The 25,531-nt window shown below is 45.7% G+C and overlaps 1 protein-coding gene across 1 annotated transcript in view; it reads left to right on the top strand.

Annotated features, from left to right (window-relative positions):
* Window positions 1–25,531, top strand: part of NRXN3 (neurexin 3) — a 1,560,739-nt gene that overhangs the window by 51,902 nt on the left and 1,483,306 nt on the right. The window contains exon 2 of the mRNA XM_089778404.1: window positions 22,155–23,373. Coding sequence (XP_089634530.1) covers window positions 22,665–23,373 — 709 coding nt within the window. The 5' untranslated portion in view covers window positions 22,155–22,664. The remainder of the gene's footprint in view (window positions 1–22,154; window positions 23,374–25,531) is intronic.

The raw sequence follows: 25,531 nt of genomic DNA, 5'->3' as shown, positions 1-25,531 counted from the left end.
GCAGCAATTCTGTAGTGACAAACCAGCATAAGACCAGGGCAGTATGGGATTGTGAGCGGGTAGAGATGCTTTGGTATGAAGTACTCGAGCGGGGTAGTTATTAACTGTGGATAAGACTTTTATGATGTATTCCTTTTCTTAGGGATGTGAAAGGTTAACTGGTAAATATTACCGTTAAGCAATCCCTGTCTATGGTGGGCGCTGATACGCCACAGGCAGGCTCCTCTTTAATTGGTTAATCGGTTAAACGTTACATTTAACTGGTTTACCAATTAAACAAGATGTTACATGCCTATTTTCCATGCACACCTGTGCTGTTTCTTATGCTGTTCAGTCTGGCTTCTGCTGTTTTGTGTTTCCTACTTCAAAATAATAATCTAAGTGTCACTGATGTGGAATATATGGTAACTAGCCTTTCCTCAATCTTCCCTACTTCTACTCCTTCCTCTTCTCCCTCCTCTTTGAACCACTAGCCTTCTGCATTAAACGCATCCTGGAAGGCCTTCTATTTCTTGCCAGAAGCTCCAGATAAAAGCTTTGTCTAATGATTGATAATCATGTCAGCTTTAAGAATAATGTCAGTAATTTTCTGACTAGATGACCGATAAAATAATACTAAAGACCACACACTACCCCTTGCTCCAAGGAAGCTTTCTTTGGTTGAAATTTGAGGGAAAGCAGCTTAGACATTTTTAATTGGATTCCACCAACTTACCTTTGTCTTTTTCTCTTTTTTTCCTTTCCTTTCCCCCTTTTTTTAACCGTCCTCTGGATTCTGATTTCCCAAGCAAATGTAAAAATAATTATAGTCAAACAGTCTTTTAAAAAAAGGGAAGCAGTTAATTTACTTTTCTGGGGTATTGGTATTGTGGCCAGGTCTCGATAACCACACAGCCCCTAAGCAGAAGTGCAAAGTGGGGTATTGGAGGCAGTGAAATAACAAAATGCTTAATGGCACATGAATAAAAGTGTGTCTTTATTTACAATTGATCCAGGTCATAGGCCTCTTGTTACGCACTTCTCATATCTGGATTCCCTTTTCCACCATTTTAGCTTATGAATAATACATAAAAGCTTATAACACTGGCCCTCCTGAGCTTTACTATGTCCCATGAAACCTTACTTTTCCTTTCCCACTTTTTTTTACCATTGTGATTTTGTTGTGTTTGTGTGTGTGTTTTCAAGTGTTCCTCCACTAATGCAGAGTGGGCCCTTTTCCCAGTGATCAAAGGAAAAACTTTAACCTCCTTTAATCTTTAATCAGAAAAAGCCCTACTTTGTCCCTCTTGAATGGAGTGATGAATATTTCCTTTGATAATTATGGAATATGTGTGCACGTTCAACTGCCAGTCCCTTCCTTACCCCACACTCCATCTGCCTTAGGAATGATTCATTATAGCCTTTATACTGCACTTGTGATTTCAGGAAATGCTCCACTGCCACAGGTTGTTCTGTATTTCATTGGATAACTTTTATATCACGGGGCAGATAAATTTATTGTGGTTAGTCATGGGATGTGGGTGGAGCCTTTACTTGTGGTCTCTGATTCAAAATCAACTGATAATGTTTCATACATTATATTTATATCCAGTTTCTCTCCCTGGGGATAGCATATGAGAATGACCCACAATGGTTGGATGAATTCTATTGGATGTTTGTCACATCACTTAATGAACTATGGGAAGTCACTTGAAGGCATCATTGTGGTGGCTTCAGTATCGGAAGTTGAACAGAAGAGGAGTTGGCTTGGTAGGGATTGCAAATTGCTGCAGTCTGAGGTTTTTTCTTAGGTTATCCCCATCCATCTGCAAACTGTCTGAAATCTGATATACTTGCAGCCAAATATTTTCTGGCTATATGCTTTACCTTGGTTGTGCACTGGGGAATCTGGCCATGATTTTATGTGGCATGCACAGAATGGCTACTTGTCTTGAGAATTCCCTGTTAGGGTGAGCTGTAATAATAGTCTTACTGATGTGACCCCAGGCTGCATGTGTCATTATTGATGAAATACCTGGGATAGAATCCAAACTGGGGAAGAAGGGGAAGGCACTGTCCCTTGGAGAAAGCAAAAATGTGGAGAGTTTTATTTATATTTATATTTATATTTATATTTATATTTATATTTATATTTATATTTAGAGAGAGAGAGAAGCCAGTGACCTTGCCTGTTTTACTGACATGGGGGAGAGGATGATCGCAGGAAAATTCAGCACAAGGCCAAAATATCTGATGACTATAAAAAGGAGGAGACTTAAAGACCCCTGGGATGAGACACTATAGTTACAAATGATAAGCTTTTTCTCCCTAGAGGAATGTCAAGGCCTTGTGTTTTGAGGCTGGAGAGACTGAAATGATTATATCCATAGTCTGTGCAGCTAGTAGCATCAGGTGCTATGGTGGCTTGTGAAGAGCCTCCCAAGAGTAAGTCTTCAGACCAGTGTTGGCAGGGTTCCTGTGCCTTTTGGTAGGAAATATGTAAGTCTTTCAGGACAAATGTATTGGGGATGGTCATGGGGAAGGTCTCCAAGAAAGCTGGGAATCTGGGTATTGACTAGGGCAAAGAGTAAGAAGACATTACTTCAGCATCCATGGCTTTCTAGTGGATCTGGATGTATTTTTAGGGAAGTACTTTATAAACAGAGATTTTTCTGACACACTCCTCATCTGACATAACAATGAGTTTCTCTGCCTACCCCTCATTCACAGATGTGTGCTCTTGCTTACAATGGAGTTGTCACTCCAAACTCCAATCTTTCCATCAGAAGCAGTCTAGATTCCTGGGAATGAGAGCCAAGTAGTTGTGTTGGAAGTGACAGGAAGAAGTGGTTACCATTCAACTCTTAGTCTGGCACAGCAGCAAGAAGAGTTTGTTGAGAATGGATTTGGTAGGGGGATCTGTTTGGAGATGTCTGCTTCTGGTAGTCTGGAAACATCTTTGTGAGATTGAAACTTTAGGTTTTCCAGTGGGGACATTTGATAAAGAGCCAGCAGTTAGATGTAGTCTAAGACAGCAGATCAGCTCTGTGCAGTATGGTAACTGTACACCTATTGTCGCCATGCATTTTTCAGCAGGAATCTTACTCCTCAGCCTGCATTTGCTGGCCATTCAGAAGGCTGTGTTAGGCTGCAGGTCTTTCCAGGTCTTTCCGCTCGCTTGGGGAAGACAGGGTTGTGGGTTCTAGTCTTGCCTCCCTCGGGTCGGGTTATGCCAGGCGGCCCCAGGGCTGGTGGGATAAGGAGCCTCCCTGCAGCAAGGCAGTGGGGTGGGTTCCCATGTTGCCTGGGGGACAGGGCACTTGTCTGGGGAGGACAGGGTTGTGGGTTTGAGTCCTGCCACCTCTAGGTTGGGTCGGAGAATCCAAAACTGGGGATTTTCTGAATATAATTCACAATTACTGTATGTCTTACCTCTCTTGGAGGAATCACTACAGGTTAGACCTCCCTGGTCCAGCATTCTCAGTACCTGACTGGTCCCAGATGAGGGATTTTGCTGGACCAGGGGAGATCATTTCTGGACCCCCTGCTGTTGGCCTACCCAGCCTGCTGGCCTCATGGCCAGCTCCTCACCTCCTGCTGTCCCCCCTGCCTTGCTGACCCGCTGGGCAGCCATTGCTGTCTTGTCTCTGGGATTCGCTGGGCAGCCATGTACACTGCGCTGGGGAGCCAAGACCCGCCAGGCGCAACGCTCTGGTGATCTGGGACCCCCCCAGCAGCCACATGCATCTCTCCTATCTTCCTCTGGGCATACCTGCTGCCATGCACTAGACGACCCCACCATCAGCTTGCTGCGGGAAGACCACTGTCCTGACGACCCCCACAGGGATCCTTGCCACTGGCCCTTTGCTAGGACTGTCTGGTCCTTTAACATCTATGCTGGACCATGGATGTTGCCGGAACAGAGAATCCCAGTTAAGAGAATTTCAACCTATATTTGTAACCAGAAAGGAAAGCTCTCGTTTTGGGGTGGTACTTACAAATCTTCACTTTCAGTATTTTGTTAAAGTTAAAACCAGCCAATCCAACAGGAACAAAAATCACACCCTCCTCCAAACGTACATCTTCTGTTACATCCCTAGACTAGAGTTTGTGGGAAAAAAGGATAATATAGTTTGCATGACTGACAAAGTGTATCTCTACCCTTGTTCCTTGTTTTAAAAAACTGATTGCTGTTCTGAAAGGAGGATTTCACTTTTTGACTGCATTTCTCAAAGGATAGTGAATACTTGCTCTTTGACTGTGTAAGTAACTCAGATCTTATATATTTCTTCACAAGATGTGTAAATAAATGTTAACTCTCTATCACTAAAACTTTGCAACTTTTCTACCTTTATTTAGAATACTAAATAAATACACCCAAGAATATTCTTCTATTAGATGTGCGAGAGTCTCTTAAACATACCCTTGTTTTAACTATTTCTACCTTCTGAAAAGTGGAAGGGAATGCAAGCTTAAATATTTATACATTGTTGATCCTAAGTGTTAGACAATACGGCATACAAGAAACCTGTTTGGTTTCCTATTTTTGCTTTTCCCTTTCAGTGAATCTGCTTTTTAGATGACCACTGAGGAGAAAATACAGATACATTTACCTATAGTTCTTTTTCAAAACAGCTGATTTGTGGTATTTGGGACTCTGATTCCTAAAATAACCTCTGGGGTCTGTGGAAAGGGCGGATGAGGCTTCCAGCCCAATATTAAATTCTCATTAGACAAAATGGGGGTGAAGAGAAGGCAAACTAGTGGTAGGGCATCATTTAACAACCATCTACTCTATGCTATGCTATGCTATGCTATTTGCACCGGTATAGGCACCTGTTTAAAAACAATACATGGTAAGAAAGGGTATATAGCCACTCTCCTTGGTTCCATCAGAATTGGCAAAGGAATATTCATTCAATTTTATAGATGCTTCTCTTTCTGAGTTTCAGGTGAGATTAGTAATGTCCTAAGGACAGATAAACTCCTTTTATGGTACTTTCCCTTTTGAATTGCTTGAGCTAAAATCACTTTACATTTACTAATTAAAGTCTGCATTTATAGCAGTGGTTGTAGTATTATCCCCATTTTACAGATTGAAAAGCCATTTGCCCAAAGTCTCTCAGAGGGTAGGAGAGTCTTTATATTCTGACTCTCAGATGTACTGCGATCACCAGATTATGTACCATATATGCAGTGAATGTGCAAAACTAGCAAAATATTGTAAGCAGATATTATAGACACAGATTCTGGTGGAGTCTTGGAGATACACCAGGAACAAATTTATCCCAGAATCCTGCAAAAGGCAGGTTATGGAAGCCATCTGCTTCTCTAGATACTAAATACCATTTCCCATTGGTATTCCTAACCCTCTGTTACTCAATACAATTGGGGAATAGAAGTTCTGCTTGGTTATTATAGACACTTCAAGTACCTTCCTCCCTTGCACTTGCTTGTAAAAAGCTTTTTAAAAACAAATTTTTTCTCCTCTCCCAAAGTTATTTTTGTGGTTTTGAATGATACCAGATCGGAGAATGAAATGCTTTCTCAGCTCACCAAATGGGTGTAACACCAGTGCTTGCTTTCCCCACTGAGATGTCTGAGTCTTGTCTTGGAGAGAGTGCACTTGAAGACTATGTCTACACAGTGGTGTTATTTCAGAATAACTGATGTTATTCAGAAACAACATAGTCCCCATCTACACACAGGGGCTACGTCTACACTGGCCCCTTTTCCGAAAGGGGCATGTTAATTTCAGAGATCGTAATAGGGAAATCCGCGGGGGATTTAAATATCCCCCGCGGCATTTAAATAAAAATGTCCGCCGCTTTTTTCCGGCTTTTAGAAAAGCCGGAAAAGAGCGTCTACACTGGCCCCGATCCTCCGGAAAAAGCGCCCTTTTCCAGAGGATCTTATTCCTACTTCAAAGGGCGCTTTTTCCGGAGGATCGGGGCCAGTGTGGACGCTCTTTTCCGGCTTTTCTAAAAGCCGGAAAAAAGCGGCGGACATTTTTATTTAAATGCCGCGGGGGATATTTAAATCCCCCGCGGATTTCCCTATTACGATCTCTGAAATTAACATGCCCCTTTCGGAAAAGGGGCCAGTGTAGACGAGCCCAAGCAATTATTTCAACATAATGTCAAAATAATGTTAAACTGGAGGACTGCTAACTCTGACTCCTGTAATCCTCATTGTACGAGAAGTAAGGGAAGTCGGGGGAAGAGTGCTCTAACTCGGACTTCCTGCTGTGTAGACAGTGCCAAAAGTCGAAATAAGCTATTTTAACTTAAGCTACACAATTAGCTAGTTCAAGTTGTGTAGCTTATTTTGAGTTTAGCCCTGCTGTATAGATGTGTCCTTAATGTTTAAGAAGTAGTTTAGTCTTCATAGCCCATATAGTCCTTGGCCACTGTACTGAAGTGGCTAACAATGGAACCAATTAGTAGTGGATCTAGTAGTGAGATTTGTGAGCTGGATGTCTACCCTAGAAACTGGACCTATGCCCACCAAATAATTTTTTGTAGAGTGCCAAACTACTGCCAACTGGCAGAAGCTTTCAATCACTACTTACCTGGGGGAGGCAGATTAGAATCTGTGCTTGGAGAAAAAAATGGCTCTTTAGCCCATTACCATTCTCCTAGGCTGTCTGACTTACAGAGCTAGCATTCTTAAAACAATGAGCCATGTAAAGTGCAGAGCTAAGAATTAAAAAAAAATCAAATAAAGAACAGTTAGCTAGAGCAGAGTAAAATGTTTCTTATCAAAAAAGGCTTTTCATAGTAAACACACATTTTATTGATACTTTTTATCATTAAAATATTCTGATTTCTCATTGACAAGAAAAATTGTTTCAATTCATTTTGAAATAAAAAGTAATTTCTATTTAATTTCATCCAAAATTCAGGAAAAACTTTTTGGGTTTTATTTGTTGATGGGTTCTCCCACCTTTCTCGCTCCTTTCTTTCTCTTGTACAGTTTTTTTTTTAAATGGGTGGGAAGGGGAAGTGAGAGAAAATAAGGGAAGAGGATATTTAAAATAGGCAAACCAATATCTTCCCTTGCTAAGTTTTCACTTTGAGGAAAAATCAGAAAAGTCAATGAAACTGTCTAAATTAAATGAAAATGGTTTTGTTTTCTGCAGTTTTTTTCACAGAAAATAATTGCCATTTTCCTGACAGTAAGCACATCTGTATTTGGTGTGCCAAAGCGTTAAGGGCAGCATGTGACACCTACACCTGGGAAGAACTTGCATCCACATGTTCATTGCGTTATTGTTACATCTAAAATTCTTACATCGAGAGGATATTTTTCTATGTAGCTGCAGTAAATCTAACTCTTTCTCATCCTCCTCCCCATTTAAAACATGTAATTTTGGCTCCTGGTTTGAGCTGGCTGAGTTGGGATTTTGAATTCACAGCCCAGTCATTCAGAATGTCAATCGTCTTCCTGGGCACACTGCACTGTGTCCCAGGGCTGAAAACGCTTTAAAAGATCATCTGACTTTTAAAGGGGCACTGCCAAGATAAAATCTCTCTAGTATTTCTAAATATACCTGAGCACTGTTAATACATTGACATGTAAAAAGTAATGTTTGACCAGGAGGAAATGTCTTTCTCTGTGGCAATAACCTTCAGTTTTTGAAATGGAAATTTTAAAATCCTACAGGCTGGTTTTTTTTCACCAATAGTGCTGTTTGTTTGCTTTTTTCATCGGGCTCATCTTGGACGCTGAAGCTGATCAATAGTTTCATTTTCTGGGTCCATTGCTCTAGCACAAAGCTGTTGCATTTGGGTTTCCAAAAATGAATCATAGAATCTAGGAGGAAAGACCTAACACTGTGGAGTGCCCTGCACGTAATCTCCCACCAGTGTACTGTTATTCCCTCTTAAACGTTTTACTATTGCTTTCATCCAAATTTAGTGTCAAGTATATCAAGCTACGGGATTTGCACCCCTTCCCTGGAGAAAGTCCTCTACATTTTAACACCTTGCTGCCAGGACAGTACTCTCAGGAACAATTACTTTTAATTAGACAGCCAACCCCTTTGTGGCAGCCTAAACCCTTCCTTGGTATTCATACCCTTCACATACTTGTAGATCTGTCATATCTCCCCTGCCAAGGGAAATCTAATTACCCCACTAGTGGCTGTTTTTATTGAAATAAAATAAATTAATGACCATCTTTCTCTCCCTATTAGGGGTTTTTAAATCTCATATTTTAGAAGCCTGAAATTTTGCTCCTATATTTCTCAGAAGCAAGTCTCTAAGGAGACATAACTAAATGGAAAGAAGTTACAGGATGACAAAAAATGAGGCACAGAAATGGTTGGCAATCTAAGAAAATACATCTGGGGTAAAAGCAAGCCCTTTCCTGCAAATAACTCGCTTTTTGCTCTGCTTCTGGGTTCCATAACTCTCACACTTAAATTGGTTTCATTCACCTTTCTTTTAAATGAGACACTTCCTAAGTATCATCTTTCTCCTCCCATGTGTAGATCCCCAGGGCTTGGTAACATCTCTTTACCAAAGGGATGCCCTCATTCCCTGCTTTAAATGGTCACTATTGGACTACAACAGCAGGTTGATATGCCCATGTACCAGGCAGCCTTGATAGTTATCATGGCGCACTTTCTGGGTCATAGATCAGTGTGCAATCCTGCAAGCACAAGACGCGGTGGAAATGTCTCCTCACTTGTGTCATAGCAGGGGGATTCTGTTAGAGTATGCAGTGTAGATCCTCAAAAGGGGGATGGGAGAGTGAGCATTCAAAGCCTTTTTGAATGGGGTGTGACATTCTCCCGGGTATAGTCTGGACTGTTGAACAGCTATATCCCCTCAATTCTCCAAACTCAGGAGCTTTTTACACTGCTTGGATGTGAGAACAGCCACTTGCAGTCTGTTCACAAACACTCTTTCACATGTAAAGTACTCCCAGCTGTGTTGTATGGGTGCTCTGGCCGGCCACCCAGAGGGTGACCATATTTCTCGATGCTGAATTCAGGGTACCTAGTAAAATTACTCATATTCAAGTTAGTTCAATGGCAATCAGTCAGAACTATGCAGCAATAACATTCAGATTAACATAAAGCTGTCTAAGCCTCTATTAAAAATAAATACTATCTAGTTAAATTCTTTTTATTTATCATCTGATCTTGAAGGCATTAGAGCTTTCCTGGGGATGGAGAAACACACACTCTTCTGTGCAGCTCTCTTTCACATGGGGTAGGGCCTGACTTACTGGCTGGATCCTCCCTGCTTAGTGCTCTCTGCCCTCCATGTCAGGATGAACCTGCCTTTCCTGGTACCTGGTACTGTTGCTTCTTGAGGCAATATATGAGGGGAGCACATCGGGTCATATGTCTCCTGCCCCAGATCTCTGCCAAGGTTCATACCAAAATGTGGCCAGTAGCAGCCACTGTGTGTGAGGGAAGAGATGGGAGCTGCTTCCAGTTGCGGGGGTGTGGAAGAGGGAAGAGAGAGAACTTGGCCCATGTCTTTGCAGAGCTCATCTGCCCCCTTCCTTTGTGGGTGGAAGCAGCTCTATCCTACCCACCTGCCCAGTGCTGAAAGGCAGCTAACACCTCCAGGCTGCTACTGGCCATAGATATAACCTAGCCATCTTCTGTTCCCGGGCTACAACATGGGGAGGAAAGGGTTAAGCCCTAAAGATGCATTGTACACTGTGGCCCGGAGAACCCGACTGCAGGGGCTTCTGGTGGCTCAGCAGAGGTTGGTACCTACGAGACGGAGCAGGGTGCCTAGCAAGAGCCAGGGTGGAGGGGCTGGTGAAGACAGTTCTAAGCCCCTGTCCAGGGAGCTGCTGTGCGACCTGCAGGGTCAGGGCATGAGTATACTGGAAGTTCCCCCCTTCCCCACCAGTCCAGAGCTTAGCTGAGGGGCAGAGAAGCTCCCCAGTGCCAGTACTGTACAGGGATTTTGCACATGCATGGCTTGGCTCCACCTGGCCTACGCCCTGGGCCAGAGTGTATTGGGGTTTCCTGGGGTACCAATCCAGTCAGAAGCAGAGAGGGAAGGAAGGGGCCTATCGGCCAGGCTGTTGGTGAGCTGAGTGCTCTGACTAAGGGTACATCTAGACTACAGGCTTTTGTCGACAGAGGCTGTACTGGGAGGCAGACACTGGCAGCAAGGGGCAAGCCTTCCAGCAGCCACTGACAGCTGCATCCACCAGGCCCATTAGGCCAGGGTGCACATCCAGGAGGCCCTGAGGGACAGGTTCTTTCAAGGACCCCAATAACTCTCCCCAAGGCCTCCTCAGTGGGGCCTCCAGCTTGCTGCCCTATCCCTTCCCCACCACAACCCCTTCCTTTGCCCCTTCTCTGACCTCTCAATAAAAAACACCTGTTTGATTTTGATAAAAAGAAGTCTGTATTTATATTACATTAAAAAAAGGTGTGCAGGGGGAGGGAGGCAGATAACCTGAAGGGGCAGGGGGGCTCATAACCTGGAGGGGAAGAGGAGCTCATAACTTGGATGGAGAGGAGAGTGGCTAGATGTGCCACATTGGGTGTGAGGACCTCATCAGAGTTGCGGTTGGGTGGGTCCGGGGAATACAGGAGGGTGGGCTGGATGGGGGACTGGAGCAGGGCCAAGGATGGCGGGAGGGGCAGGTAGAGGAGGCATGGGCATTGCTAGGGGAGGGGGCATGGGCATCACCTGGTGAGGTAGCAGAGGCATTGCATGGGGGGCAGGCAGGGGGGAATGGCCAGAGAAGGGGGGGGACAGGAGGGTAGAAGCCAGGAGCAGTGGCAGCAGGCGGTTGTGCCATCATGCGTGACATGACACACATGTTATCACATTGCTGCGTCATCATGTATCTTCTGTGCCAGGGTCTGCTGCATGTCATGCAGGATGCTGACATGCTGATGCATGAGGTCTTCCTGGATCCTGGCATGCTTTCGGGTCCCCCAGGTTTTGGCGGCTGGCTGTGGTGGCATAGCTCGCCCCTCAGTGCCGGCTGGTCCAGCTGTTGAGAGCACAAAGAGGGAGAGGCGGTCAGTCATCCATGCAGAGACTGTCCCTGAGGCTGTGCCCTCATGTGTGAGCAGTGACCAACAGTCCTTGGGCCAGAGAAGGGGGATTTCCCGGGAGCAAGGCCATGTGTGACCTGCCAAGCAGGCCCTGCCTCACTGTGTTGTCCGCTTCCCAGCCCCCTCTGGCCCACAGACAAGCATGCAAGGGAAGTGTCCAGCCATAGTGGGATCCCCCCATGGGCAGCAGAGGAGCTGGGAGCAGCCTGGCCCTCCCTGGGGTCCGTGCACACACCTGCGGCTTGCAGTGCTGCCCGTGTGCTGTGTGTTGCACTCCTCAGGGTGTCTGGGGTCATGCCCGCACCCTTGTGGCTAGCCTGCTTTCAGCTGTAGAAGGTGCTGGGAGGGCTCCCTCCCCCGGCAGGATGTGTGTAGCCTCCCCTGAGTCTGGCAGCAGGATCCCACCCATGCTCAGGGGCTGCCTGCTGCATCTGCATGCCGCACACTAACGCTGCACGTGGTTGCATGTGCGTGGAACACAGCACAATGTCCAGCCCGAGCGACACGCACCCCCGCCCCCTTTGCGCCTGCTTTCCATGCCCTGTGTCTGTGACAAACTGAAACCACTCTTCTGAAGATCCCTCCCCGGTGTCCAACGAGGCCTGGGAGATGTCCTGACTGACCGGCACTGGCTCCAGGGACAGGGTCACGGTCTCTGTCTCCTCCTTTTCCTGCTGCTCCTCCGCCGTGACCCCCAGCTGGGCGACGACAGGTATCTTGAGGCCAGAGTCCCCCCAGGATTTGGTGTAGTTCCTGGTAATAGGGGCAGTGCGGGGTCCTGCCCCTGAGTGCGAGCTGTGCTCTTTGGCCTAGACATATCCCCGATGGAGCCCTTTTACCTTACTCCAGACCTGTTCCAAGGTCCGGGGTGGGTGTCCACACTCTGCCAGGGACTCAGCAATGCGCTCAAATATGTTAGGATTTCGGCGCTTGGAGCAGAGATCCTGCAATGTCTCCTCCTTGCCTCACAACTTAAGGAGGAGTGTGTGGCTCTTGGTCCCCCTGGGTGGGCCCTGAGACCCCTGGGGCTGCTCCCTGTGCAGGCAAGGAGGGGACACGGGGGACTTGAGGCTCTGCCATGGGTGGCAATGCCTGTGGCAGGGAGAGCCGCATGGTGAGGTGCTGCTCTTAGGCTGGTTTCCTACCACAAGGCTTGTCCAGGGTACCTGAAGCTTTAAGAGGGCCCTGGACACAGGAACTATAGAGTACTGATTACTTTGGACAGAGTGGCCACCAGGGCACCTGTGTTATTTCCTGGAGGCCTCTTCTTCCAAAAAAATAACCCTCCGTTCCTTCCACACATGCCTTTTTCCGAAAGAGCTATTTCAGAAAAAGTCTGCTTCTTCGTAGAAAGAGGATTATCAACACCAGAAAAACCCCTCTGTTTTTTTTATTTACTTTCAGAAGAACGCGATTACAGTGTGGACATAATGCAGGTTTTGTCAGAAAAATGTCCATTTTCCCGACAAAACTCTGTAGTGTAGGCATACCCACAGAGAGAAGTGAAGAGAAAGTACTTTGGGGGAGGGGCATTTGCCTCCTCCTCTTATGACTTCTCTTTTGCACAAGAGTTGTCTCCAGCTGCTGTTGTGCTGGGGATAAGCAGACAGAAAGGCTGAACATAGGGGTTTCTTTGTCAAGATGCAGATTTTTATTCATACCCACTGCTCAGTTAGGTGATAGGTGATTTTGTTTGCACCTGGCTGAGATGTCAGTTTGCCTTTGTCTCTGAGGAACTGGTTTGTGCCATCTTTTCTGAACTTGGAACATATCATACAGTAGACTCTTATAACTTTACATAAAATGTTGCCACACATATTTTATTGGGATAATAATCAGCTATTTGTGAGCTTTCAGATGGTACCTCAGAAGAAATGCATTGTACAAAATGTATTATAATTTTGAAAAAATGGTGAATGTGAGGATGCAAAATGTTTCAGGAACGAATGGGATGCCATCATCAGTCACAGCTAGGTTTGGATGGTCTGTGTGTAAGGTGTAAGTAATATTTCTAACAAGCCAACCTCCTTCCCTCTTCTGTTTTGGGGGCAGCAGTAATTAGGAGGAAGCAAGGTCTGCATGAGTGTTACCTTGTCCACCTTGGCTCCACAATTTAATTGGATGGCCTGAGATTCATTCCCAGTTAATACCCAAATGTGTGTACTATAGTATGTGCAGTTGAAGGGCTCAGGGCTAAACTGAAGGCTTCTGGGCTGCATCTGGCTTATCTCCATTTGTTAGGTTTGCACGTTGTTGTATTTGTGGGAAGCGTAGTACAAATTTAGCATGAGATTATCAAATTATGTTAAACAATGTGGAGAGAGAGTTATATGTTACATAATGGGAAAAGCTATCACTGGGTTCCTGGGGTCAGATGACCATTTATTTCTTTGCTAACCAGACTTCACTTGTTTTCATTTGAGCCAGAGGGGACCAGACTCCACGTTATGATCAGAAAGGGGCAGCTGGCATTTTGGGAGCGTGAGAGGGTGTTACCCAGTTTCATCTTCCCATCTGAGCATATCCATTTAATCACAAATCTACACTGATTCTTTCTTGTTCCCTGCTGCTCATAATCCATTGTGGTTCTTCCTGCTGTGCTCACTCTGAAGCAATGCAAAATTCGACTGGTTTGAAAAGACCATCCCACAGGACCTGCGCAAACCAAGAAGTCCTTGGCCAAACAGGAGCTCAGTGTGGTCTATTGGTAAATTTTAAGGATAGGTGTCAGGGAGCTAATTTCTTCCTGCCATTGGCTTATTGGATAAGTCACTTAGGGTATGTCTACACTTGCACCCTCTTTTGAGACATGCAGATGAAGATATTTGAAATTGCAAATGAAGCTGGGATTTAAATATCCCGTGCTTCATTTGCATAATCACGTTATGGCGCTATTTCGAAATAACGCTATTTCCAAATAACAGACACTATTAAGACACGGTTATTTCGAGAGAAAACCCTTCTCTCGAAATAACCCTTATTCCTCATACAACCCCTCCCACACACACACACCTCCTCGGAAGAATTTTAGTGTGGGCAGTTACACTCTGCCCATCTATTCACCCTCCCTTTTCGGTTGGGAATGCTATTTAAAATAGCCGTTAACTTCTTTATTATAGTGGAAAGCAGGGTAGGGAGCCCAGAAAGCACTGAGAGATGTTGGGAATGTATGTTCTACCCGCACAAAAGAGATACGGGACATCATTTCCCTTCTTGTTCTAAATTGTTATATATTCTTGCTACTGCGTCCCAGTCAGTAGTGATTATATTTTGGTGCTGTGAAAAATGGAGAAAATCGCTATTCCTCATTTGTGTTGTGCTACTGCCTGTTGTGGACCAGGCCTTTGTGCTAGGTGTTGTACAAACGCACAACAGAAAGAGCTTAGAAGCTAAGACAGGAGAGAACAAATGATTACAGAGATGACTTTTTCTTAAGCCAGATCAATTCTTCTTGGCCAACAGGCCTCTTCTGAAGACTTGCAATCATGGCACAGTTTTCCTAGGAGTGATCCCATTTGCAAGTTAGTAACAAAAGGCTCAAATTTGAATTTTCGGTAGTTGTTGTGTCCTCTCCCTTTTTGAGACAGACACTCCAACATATTTGCAATTTTTTATCTGTACCATACATAGCACAGATGGAATCTGAAGGGGGATGCTTCACCACTTATGGGAACTGTGGTCACCTTATACTCACGGCAATTAAAAGTTTATAGCATGCCTGCTATATTGACTCTCTTCTCCATCGTACAGTGCTTACAGGTCCTGTTGGACGAGCTGTGCTGTAAAATATAAGGGATTATTGTTGGCAGAAGGGAGAGGCTGCACGGAAGTGAAGTGAGGACATGATAACAGTACAATAAATGAGAATATTAAAGGGTTTTTATCTGTGGATCTCTAGTTTACAACATTGTCCCCATTTTAAAGATGGGAAAACTGAAACTTGGAGAACAGAAGGGAAGGGGCATTTCAGTTGAATCACCAGCAGAGCAGAAAACAGGATCTAGGGATCAGGATTCCCTTGTTCTGTCCAGTTCCCCGAAGCAGCCAAGCGCGCTGGCTTTTGCAGCATTCAGTCATTGTTGTCAGCAGCTTGCAGCTAAGGGAGCCTGGTTTCTCCTGTGTGGCAGCACAGAGCACTAACTGTTCAGCCACTGCCAACCCCTCCTCCAAGCTAGTTCTTGTCAGTGAAGAGTTTGTGGTAATGGGAGTAATTAACACACTGGGAGTCATTTCAGTGTCCTAGAAGGGAACAGAAAGAGCCATCAGAGCAGCCCCAGGCATGATTGCTCTGCAGGGTTATTTTCTCTGTCTTTCTTTTTTCCTTTGTGCCTGGGTTTTGATTTTTCTTCTTTGTGTTAAGAAAGCTGGAGAGCAGAAATGGTCGGTAAATTGTATCCACGCTGAGCTAGAGCTAGGTAAGCTGGTTAAAGGTCACCTCATGGACTATACAGGCTATTTTTGGGGGGGAGGAGTAGAAGGGGTTGGAGGAAAGAAGAGATGCGTGGTTTCCCCCCGACTCTTTTCTGCCCCTCCTTCTCCCATACTAGAACTGAAGAGCTCTGGTTCTGAATTGAGTCTATTTAATAGTCCCAGGAGGCAAGAGCCTTGAAGGGTGATTATCTTCATTATAAAATATTAACTCTTCCAGCAGCCAGATGGCTTCCCAGCCCGCTGGTTTTGTAGGCTGTGCTGTCATGGCCTGTGCTTTCAGTTGAACTGAGCATGTTGCCAGCTTTCTTAGTCCTCATTTTAACTTTGTGTCTGACATGAAATGAGTATGTGTGTACTCATCGCCCTTATGTGTGGTTATCCATCTCACATAGTGTGTAAGCCCATGTGGATGAGGTAACATTTCCTCAAGTGAAATCCTGGGCTGGTTTGGTAAGAAAGGGACACTCTGGCTGTACCCTTTCTTCTGTAGCAAGAGGAAGAGAACAGACAGGCTGGGGCAGATAAGTCTTAACCATCCTGATCACAAATCATCAGAGAGAGAGTGTGTGAGAGAGAGTAAAAAAGCCCAGTCTTCTGTAAGTGCTTTTTATAACCCCATCTCTTAAGGAAACTATATGCTGATGCCATTATTAATAAAGTAACAACACCATGGCCACATCAAGGATGGAGAGTCCAGGCAGTTTATCTGAGTCTGGAGAAACCAGCCAGAGCAAGGGGGTTTTCCATTCCTGAGGGGTTGAATTGCCTGAGGGCTTCTGTGTGGTGAGGTTAAGGGGAGGGACAGTGGGTTCTTCAGTCTATCCCCTGAACTAACTCACAGATTTCTCCAGCCCAGTAAGAGAGTGGTGCTGGGTTCAGAGTTTATGGCAAAGAAGCAGATTCTCCTGGAAGAAGGAAGAACAAAATTTACCTAAGTCACTTTCTCCAGTCTCTTTATTTTTAAAAGCTTTCCTATCTCCTGTCATCGCTGTGCAAACATCTCACTCTGTGCCCTCACCAAAGAGGCTAGAGTGTGTGGTTTGTTTGGGATTTTTTTCCCCCAGTGCCAGCAGTAACTCAGTTTTCATGTCTGCATTTTTCATTGGAAGGTTTTTCTTTTTCTTTCTTTTTCCATTTTCCACTCTTTTAGCTAGAGCTCAGCTGGGTATAGACCCACCCAGGAGGATTTGTGTTTAAAAGAAAGTTAGCTCTTTAAAGAACCAGGCAAAAGGCATGATCCAAACAGATCCTATTACCCAGCATTGAATTAGACAGGTGTAAAGAAGATAAACAAATACTATCAGCGTCTCCTACCTCTGCCAGGGGCAAATGCAGCTTTTAATATCAATTATTGATTTTGAATTTCATGGGATTATATTGGACAGAATATACTATCAGCCTGTAATGATCCTGCTGCTCTGCCTTGGGCCATCTCCAGGGACACCAATTGATACCACCCCAAATTAGGGCCAGTCTCTGTTAAAATTTGTGAGTGGGAGCAGGACTAGCTCTTTAGGGGCTAAGAAGGAGGCTGAATTACTGCACTTTCTTTTTCCCTGTAGAAGATAAGTTGTTGGCTCAAGACAGAGGTGAGAGGAGTCTGTGAATCTCAGAAGTGGCGAGGAATCCTGTGGCACCTTATAGACTAACTAAAGTGTTGGAGCATAAGCTTTCGTGGACAAAGACCCACTTCGTCAGATGTATCAACACTTCAGTTAGTCTATAGGACTCCTCGCCACTTTAGGAGATTCAGACTAACATGGCTGCCCCTCTGATACTGTGAATCTCAGGTTGCTCTTGAATGATGTGGTCTTCATATTACAGTGTATGGTATGATTAGCAGTTTCTGCTCAGGGAGGTTTAGGCATGGGCTAACTGAGGGTGCTGCAGATTAGGTTTGGGGTGCATCAGCTAAACTATGTGAGACACTCAGGGCTGGAATAACAGGCTAGCTGTTTGTGGGAAGCCAGCATAGCTCCTGACTGCATGAACATTGCTCTATCCAGTGCTGCTGTTTTTTCTGTGTGTGAAATTGATGAAAATTACACTTAAATATCCATCCCTAAGCAATTAGCAGTCAACGAAGGAGGCAGAGAAGGGGGACGGCAGAGACCCGAGATTGGCAAACCAATCTCTTGAAGCCTTTCTGTGCAGTTTGGTAAATAACTTGCATATCAGCTCTGTGTCCTGTCTGATTTCTCTGTTTCCTGAGCTTTTGCGTTGTGCGAACATTTGCAAAGAAATTAACACAGCATAAAAAGTGTGCCAGTCAGTAATTATGGAAATTAGTTGGCAATTAGATATTGTCACTCATACTCACTCGCTCTCCACATAGAACCGATAAGCATTTGAGAGCCACTCCGCAGCAAGGGCGGACCCCCTCTGAGGGCTTTTAAGAAAATGGCTTCTCATCTCATGGCATAAATAAGCTGCCCCTTAGTCTTGGCAAGGTGGCTGGGGGACAGGCAACATTAGATGTTGACCCTTCCCCCAAAGCCTTGTTTTAGTATTTTTCCTTCTTCATCTCTGGGATTTCTGCAGCTTTCATTCTTGTGAGTGGGAAGTTTGAATAGTGCAAGTAGGTGTACTTCCTGCAGTGGGTTTTCTTTGTGCGTAATGCGGAGCCGTCTGCTCAAAGTGCAGACTGTGTGCTTTGTCTCCTCCTGCTCTGAAGTCTGAAGCAGAGGGAGCAAAGGTAGGTGTCAGGGTGTCATGAGGGTGGTCTGCTGGACAGTGATCCTTTCAGAGCAGTATTTCTCAAACTGCACTCTGTGGAGGGCTTGCTGGTGGGCTGTGAAGAGCTGGCTGGTCATATGGGGCTGGCTCTTCTTCTCATTTCCTGCTGCTAAATTGCACTAAAATAGGCTCCCAATACTTTAAAAACCTTTGAAGTGTTACTTGCCATGTGAGAAACTGCTGGAATTGGTGCAGGGCTGCTGTGTGATTGTCCCTGGGAGGGGAAGTATCTAGCGCACAACCTCTCACTCAAAATGGGATTCATGCTGCAAAAAAAGTTTGAGGTTCGCCAGAGAGGACACATTAAAAAAAACCCTACTGTTTTCTAGAGGATGTGCAGTATCTTTCTGGTGGAGCTGTATTGCATGAGGCTGTTAATACAGTTCTCTATTACAAGAGATGGTCTGATGACTAACTGGCAGAGGGGCTGAGGCAGAGGCTATACAGTTTTTGCTGGTTTAGCTGGCAGAGTGGGAGCCCCAGCAAAGTTGTGCAGGGCAGGCCTCAACTTCTTCTCAATGTTCCTATTACTTCCCTTGGGGTTCTGCCACAGCAGAAGAACAAGGTGTGAGGTAGGGGGACCTGAAACCACCCGTTCAACTGGATCCTAATCCAGAGCCATAGGTGGTTTCTCAAAGTGTTAGGACTAATAATTGATCCATTCCCAAGCTACTGGACTAGTAATTGATCTATCCCCAAGCTATGCTTTCCCCTTGGTTGCATCCTACCCAATTGGAGCTTTGCTCTTTGGGGTTTGGCCATTGGTTCCAAAGACTCCATTTGGTCCATTAAGATCCTATTCAAAGCAGCCTCTTGTAGGGCTTTCAGCTTCCTAGAGATGTGGGAAAATCAGACTCCGTGCTGCTAGAACATCATTAAAGTTGAAGCCGCTCTTGTCACAGCTACCAGCACCAGCCTTGCTTCCTGGCATTGCCCGCAGCTCCCTCCCGCAGTGTCCTTTTAAACTATTCCTCTGCTGGAGGCACACCCTGCATCTGTTGAGGAGTGGGACCTCCCTAGCCATGTATTATTCTATTCTTTGCCTTGGTTCCGTGTGGGATCTGAAGACCCCATCACATATGTCGAGAGGAGTTTCATACCATATGTGTATGGTTTGAGATAGTAGACTGGGGGGAACTTAGTGAGCAGCAGGCATGAGTGTTAGTCTTTTACACTCTAAAGGTTTGCATTCAAATCCTTTCTAATGCCAAAAGGGACAGCAAGTTATTTACATTGGCAGAGCTGCCTGGGATCCATGACTGGAATAGCAGTGGGTACTGCACGGCCAGATTAAGGGGCATTGGCAGAGCTGTAGGAGGATTCTTGCACAGGCCCAGTCTGCCCTGGATGTAGACTGTATAGGCCGTCTTCCCAAAACCCGTTAGAATACATACATATCAAGAAATGACGCTTATAATTTGTCATGGTCTAAAGCGATCTTCTCTCCTTTCTCTGCCTAAATAAAAATGACCTTTTCTTCTCTAAAAATACATTGAGGGGAATTGATGATGGGAAAGTATCTGGATTCTCTACTTTGGTCAGCAATCTGAACCCAGTGCAGGTACCTCTGACTAGTTTCCACTTCGCTGATTTTCTGGGATGCTGTGGGAAACAAGTTGGTGGGTCTCAGCTCATTCCTTTATGGACAGATGCTGAAATCACCACCACTGGTGATGATCCCCATTGTTGCAACTTCAGGAAGGGCCAAACATTGAATGGGCAAGGGGACTGAATTACCCTCCGCAGATTGGAGTTGAGACTTCCATCCTATTAATCTGTAAAGGGAGCTTGCTTTATTGTGGGGAATACCATACCTGTTCTGTGAATACTTGTCTGCTGTCTGCCTTGAAAGGTGCTGAAGCAACAACTTTTATTAGCTCTGGAAGAGTCCTTTTTTTGTTAGAAAGAGAGTTTATTTTTAGTCAAGTGAATGGTTACCCCCACTTTACACAAGAGAATCTAAAGCTACTGAAGGAGATGTTCCACTGTGGGGTCTCTGTGGGGCTGGCTGCCATACAATGCTTGTCTGCCTCTCTCCCTCAGGGTTGTTAAAGACCATTGGAATCCTAATGGGGAAAATAGTTCTGCCATGGCAGCGGTAAACATTCTAGGGAACCTTTAGTTGCTGGAAACACTTTGCCAGCTAATTTACACATGTTATTATAGTCTTAATACTGTCTCATCAATAATTCCAGGCCTGGGTCTTCTCTTGCTCTCGCTCCCTCTCCCTGTCCCTTTCCCTCTTCCCTGCCCAATAAATCATGGGGTATTTTAGTGGAGCCACTGGGGAACACAGAGAAGGGCAAACAGATGCAAGCCAGGTATCTTTAGCTGCTGTTGCTTTGCAAGGCCCCAAAATAAATGACTGAACCAATGTCTGGGTTATCAGGAGGAGAAATGATTTGAACATTTGGGTCCTTTTTTCTTTACACCTCTCTTAATGCTGCCTGCCTTCTCCCATCCATCAGCCTGAACCAAGCTGTTAACAATTAAAAGGAATTATCTTCCCTCTGGTTTTGACTTGATTGTATTTGCGTTTATAGCAGTTAAGCTAACGAGCTCCAGTCAGGCAGCTGCAGGGAATGGGGATGACTTGCATTGGGCATTGAAAACTCACGTTTCTCTGTTGCTTACAGGTCCTCTTGTAATTGATTCATTTTGTGTTTCAAGTGACCTGTTTTTAGTGCTGGTTAAAGGTGCCAGATTGACAGTTTTGGAAAGGCCTCATGTCAGTCCCCTGAGCCATCCAGTCTAGCTTTGTACTTTTGCTGAACTTGACAAGATAGTCTTTCCCTAGAGGCTCATGCCCAGCCCGTGTATATGTACAAGTCTCTGTTCTTACAACAGCCTTTCTTTTACCCAGTATTTTCAGACAAAGACTACACCTGTGTAACATTCCAATATAGTATATTTTATTTGTGGGAGCAGATTCTGCTTTTAGTGACACTGGTTTAAATCTAGAACATCTCCACTTGATGACTGGAGTTGCTCCAATTTTACACCAGTGTAACTGAGAGCATTTGGTCTCCTTGAATTGAGTGGCATTCCTAAGGTCGAAGGGAGGGAAAAACTTGGCTCTTGTGAATGCTCTTAGGCTCTGCTGGTCAATGAAGATAAAATAAACTGCCCTCTGTCAGTGTGTTAGAACCTGTAGAAGAGGCTAACTTGCTTAAAGTTACATGCTGTAAAAGGGGAACCAGCATTAGTGAGTGGCTTGCTGTGGGGCTATACTCATATTACAGAGGGATGATATTAAACTTTTTGGAAGGAGTGTTTCTCAAGGTGAGTGGCAGGGTTTTTACTATTCATCAGAAGTTCTCAGCATTATTTATCTGCTATGCTCGGGCCAGATCATGACTTGAGCATCTGCAATCCATGCTCATGCCTTGATGATGGTATAATTTGCCCTCCTACCTGGGGAAATGAGGGTATGTCTACACTACCATCCTAGTTCGAACTAGGGTGATTAATGTAGGCATTCGAAGTTGCAAATGAAGCCCGGGATTTAAATATCCCGAGCTTCATTTGCATCTTGCCGGGCGCTGCCTGGAATGAGGTGTAACAGTAGTTACAGTAGCCTAATTCAAACTACCTACTCCGTGCTGCGTGTAGCCGCGGGCACGGAGTCCGCATTAACGGGGATTTAAAAATGGCGGCGCCTGGCAAGATGCAAATGAAGCCCGGGATATTTAAATCCTGGGCTTCATTTGCAACTTCGAATGCCTACATTAACCACCCTAGTTCGAACTAGGGTGGTAGTGTAGACATACCCTGAGGTAATAACTGCAGGTAGACACATATATATGAAATCCTGCCAGTTAAATAAGGAAATATTGCTCCAGGAAATGTATACAAATCTCAGATTACCAACTATACTTGAGTTCTGGTGAGCTGTGGCACTGATTCCTTTCCCCCCCCCCCCCCCACACCTTCCCTTATACCTCTCCCTTTGTCCTTACAGGTTTTGCAAGCTCTTTGAATGCCAAGTGGTGAGTTATGTGCTGGATCACCTTCAATGCACCCTGAAGACTGACTTTATTTTTGTCCTCTCAATGGTTATATCCTTTCTGAGTTCACTACCACCTCACCTTCATCTCTGTTGTCATTGCTGCTCGGATTCTGGAATTTGAAATTTGGCTTTTACCTCTGCACTCTTTCTCCTCGCTACACCCAGGTCATTTTTGGGTTTTCTACCAAAACGCGATCACCTTAAGTTTTTTGTCCTTCAAGAAGGTTTCTCACCTGGAGAATTCTTGCCACGTGCCCTCTCCTTCTGGGATAAAGGCCTCCGGATCCTAAAGGATAGCTGAGATCTTTCCTGGGAGAAGTGAATTCTCCACTTGTGCGTGCTCTCTCTATGCTTTCCTTCTCTCCCTGTGGAATTTATCAGCTACTGTGATTTTTCCTGGGGTCCTTCTTACCACAGCTGTGGCTTTTATTTTCCTCTAGGAAAGAGCAGGCTTTTGCAACAATGGGCTTCACTCTCCACTCCGTCTGCTTCACCCTGAAGGTGAGCTTACTGCTGGGCTCCTTACTAGGCCTCTGCCTGGGCCTGGAGTTCATGGGCCTCCCCAATCAGTGGGCCCGCTACCTCCGCTGGGATGCTAGCACCAGGAGCGACCTGAGCTTCCAGTTCAAGACCAACGTCTCGGCTGGGCTGCTCCTCTACTTTGATGATGGCGGTGTCTGCGACTTCCTCTGCTTGTCCCTGGTTGATGGGCGCATCCAGCTGCGGTTCAGTGTGGACTGTGCTGAGACCACGGTTGTCACAGAAAAGCAGGTCAATGACAGCAACTGGCACTTCCTGATGGTCAGCCGCAACCACCTCCGGACGGTGCTGGTGCTGGATGGTGAAGCCAAGCCCGGTGAAGTGCGTCCACAGCGCCAGTATATGAACATCGTCAGTGACCTCTTTGTGGGCGGCGTTCCGTCAGATATCCGCCCTGCTGCCTTGACCCTCGATGGTGTCCTGAGTGAGCCTCCATTTCAGGGATTTATCCTGGACCTGAAGTATGGCAACTCGGAACCGCAGCTGCTCGGCCACCAGGGGATCCGTTTGGACATGGAAGGACTGTGTATAGAGAACCCTTGTGAGAATGGTGGCACTTGTTTCCTCCTGGATGGTGAGCCACATTGTGACTGCTCAGCCACTGGACACATTGGCAAACTCTGCTCAGAAGGTAAGAGATCATTTTATTTTTCATTTAGTGTGACTTCAATAAAGGTCTTATGCCTCTATTACAGTGGTCCCCAACCATTTGGGGTTGCCGGGCGCCAGGGGGCGTGGCCGTTCGCCCGCCGGGCGCCCGGGGGGCGGGGCCCCCCCATAGCCACATTCCCGGGGCCGGCGCTCTCCCCTCAAGCACCGCGCGCCCGGGGCTGGCGCTGGCGCTCTCTCCCTCCCCTCCCCCATGCGCCACGCGCCCGGGGCCGGCGCTGGCGCTCTCTCCCCCTCCCCTCCCCGCAGGGGGTCAATCCGCGGCGCCCCCGGGGCCGGCGCTCACCGTGCGCCACGCGTCCGGGGCTGGCTCCGGCACCGCGCATGTGCCACGTGCCCGGGGCCAGGCCAGCCCTGAGCACTTGGCGGGCACAGACAAATGCCCCCGCGGGCGCCATGGTGCCTGCGGGCACCGTGTTGGGGACCACGGCTCTATTAGAGTCCCCCTCCAAATCATAAACACCCCCCCTCCATAGGAAATAGCAAAGGTTACATGTGATTGCCAAGAGGGAATCCTGCAGATGTGACACAGCTTTGGGAATGTGGAGAGAGTCCTCACCACTAGTTAAGGGGACTGGGAAAGGTAAAGCAATGAGTTAATGAGCACCACAGGTTTATAGGAGAGATGGGTCAAATCCCAAATATTTCTTTGATTTCTTCCTCCCACTCCCATTAACCAAGGAAGTGCATATAAAATGAAGAGTAAATGTGAAAGACCCTTGTTATGGACTTTGTGGAATTCATACTTGACTGACAGGATTTAGCAAAAATAAAGACATACAGGAAATAAAAGAAATAAATGTCACAGTAATTGACTCTCACCAGTGGGCTCCACTCTTTTTGGAGTCCATAAAGGCTCTTGACTTGGATAAAGCTCCTTAGATTGACAGTGAGAAATCCAAATCTTGCTGCAGTGTCTTTTTTAAATAAAATAACGTAAGACCAGGGACTTGGGATATCTTGGTTGTAAATTGGCCAGAAATCCCCTAGACTTTGGAGTGCAAAAAACATCACAAGAAGTTTCTGGTTGGTTGCTCACTTGCATCTTGGCATCCATATCACTCTATGGGAGTGTAAAATCGTAGTGGGCAACATACAGCAGAGCATGCAATCATGAGAGATGCTAAATATCCCAGGCTTTCCCTGTCTTTTCTGCTCTAAACTGAGAGTTTGGCACCACTAAGGATGGGTTCATGAATGAGAGAGAATGATTTATGGAGCTTGGGCCTTTAGAGGAACTGAGGCTCTTGGGGTTGCTCAGTGAAATTAAGCCATCATATAGCATTAGTGCTGAATATATGGGCCTGCGCCTAGCATCCTTTCTAGACTCCCAAATCCTGCTGAAGTAAATGAAAGTTTTGTGGGATAGAAGAGTGCAGGATCCACACGTGCATTTGGACTCTGACCCATAAAGAAACAAGCCTCTTCCTACTTTCTGAGCTAATGGATCAAGGTTCCACAGGGAATTACTTTAGATATCAACAGTCCGTGGCTTTCAGCATGTCTTGAAAAATGCTGTAAGCAAGTTGGGCTTCTGCCCACCTATAGAGCAGCGCTGACAGCTCTGGACAAGGCTTGAGTGATACAATTCCCATATTTCTTTCTGGGAAGTGTGGTGTGAGAAATACATCTTCTAATGGGACCACGGATGTGTGTGGCACAGACATCAGTGAGGTCAGTCAATGTTGTTGTTGTGTGTGAAATCACATGTCATCATTGCCATTTCTTTTCTGTAATGATGTATCAATTTCCCTGCTACTTAATGAGGGCAGGGAGGATTTTGCCATAATGTGCTTTTTATGTACGGTATTTTAACCCATGTTAACCATGTACTGTTCCCTTTCACCTCAGCTTTAACTCAGACATTTCCTTAAGAATGTCCTTGGCTGCTCTCATTTCTCCTGTTGGATATTATGCCATGATGTATGTTATGTTTGTTTTAATTATTTTTATAAACAGTCTTGTTTTCTCCTTCACTGTCCATCTTCTCAACTTAATCCTTCACCAAAGACGTGATCCTGCAGTTGTGACCTCTAAGCCCAATGTCATAAAGCAGCAGTGGGGAACCTTTTTTGGGTTGGGAGCCGCCCACCCACCAAAAAATCAGTCAGGGGCCACAA

Source organism: Pelodiscus sinensis, chromosome 5, assembly GCF_052426305.1.
Source record: "Pelodiscus sinensis isolate ZL-2025 chromosome 5, ASM5242630v1, whole genome shotgun sequence".
Lineage (NCBI taxonomy): Eukaryota > Metazoa > Chordata > Testudines > Trionychidae > Pelodiscus > Pelodiscus sinensis.
Note: the sequence above shows the minus strand (reverse complement) of the source record. Positions and strands in the feature narration are given on the sequence as shown.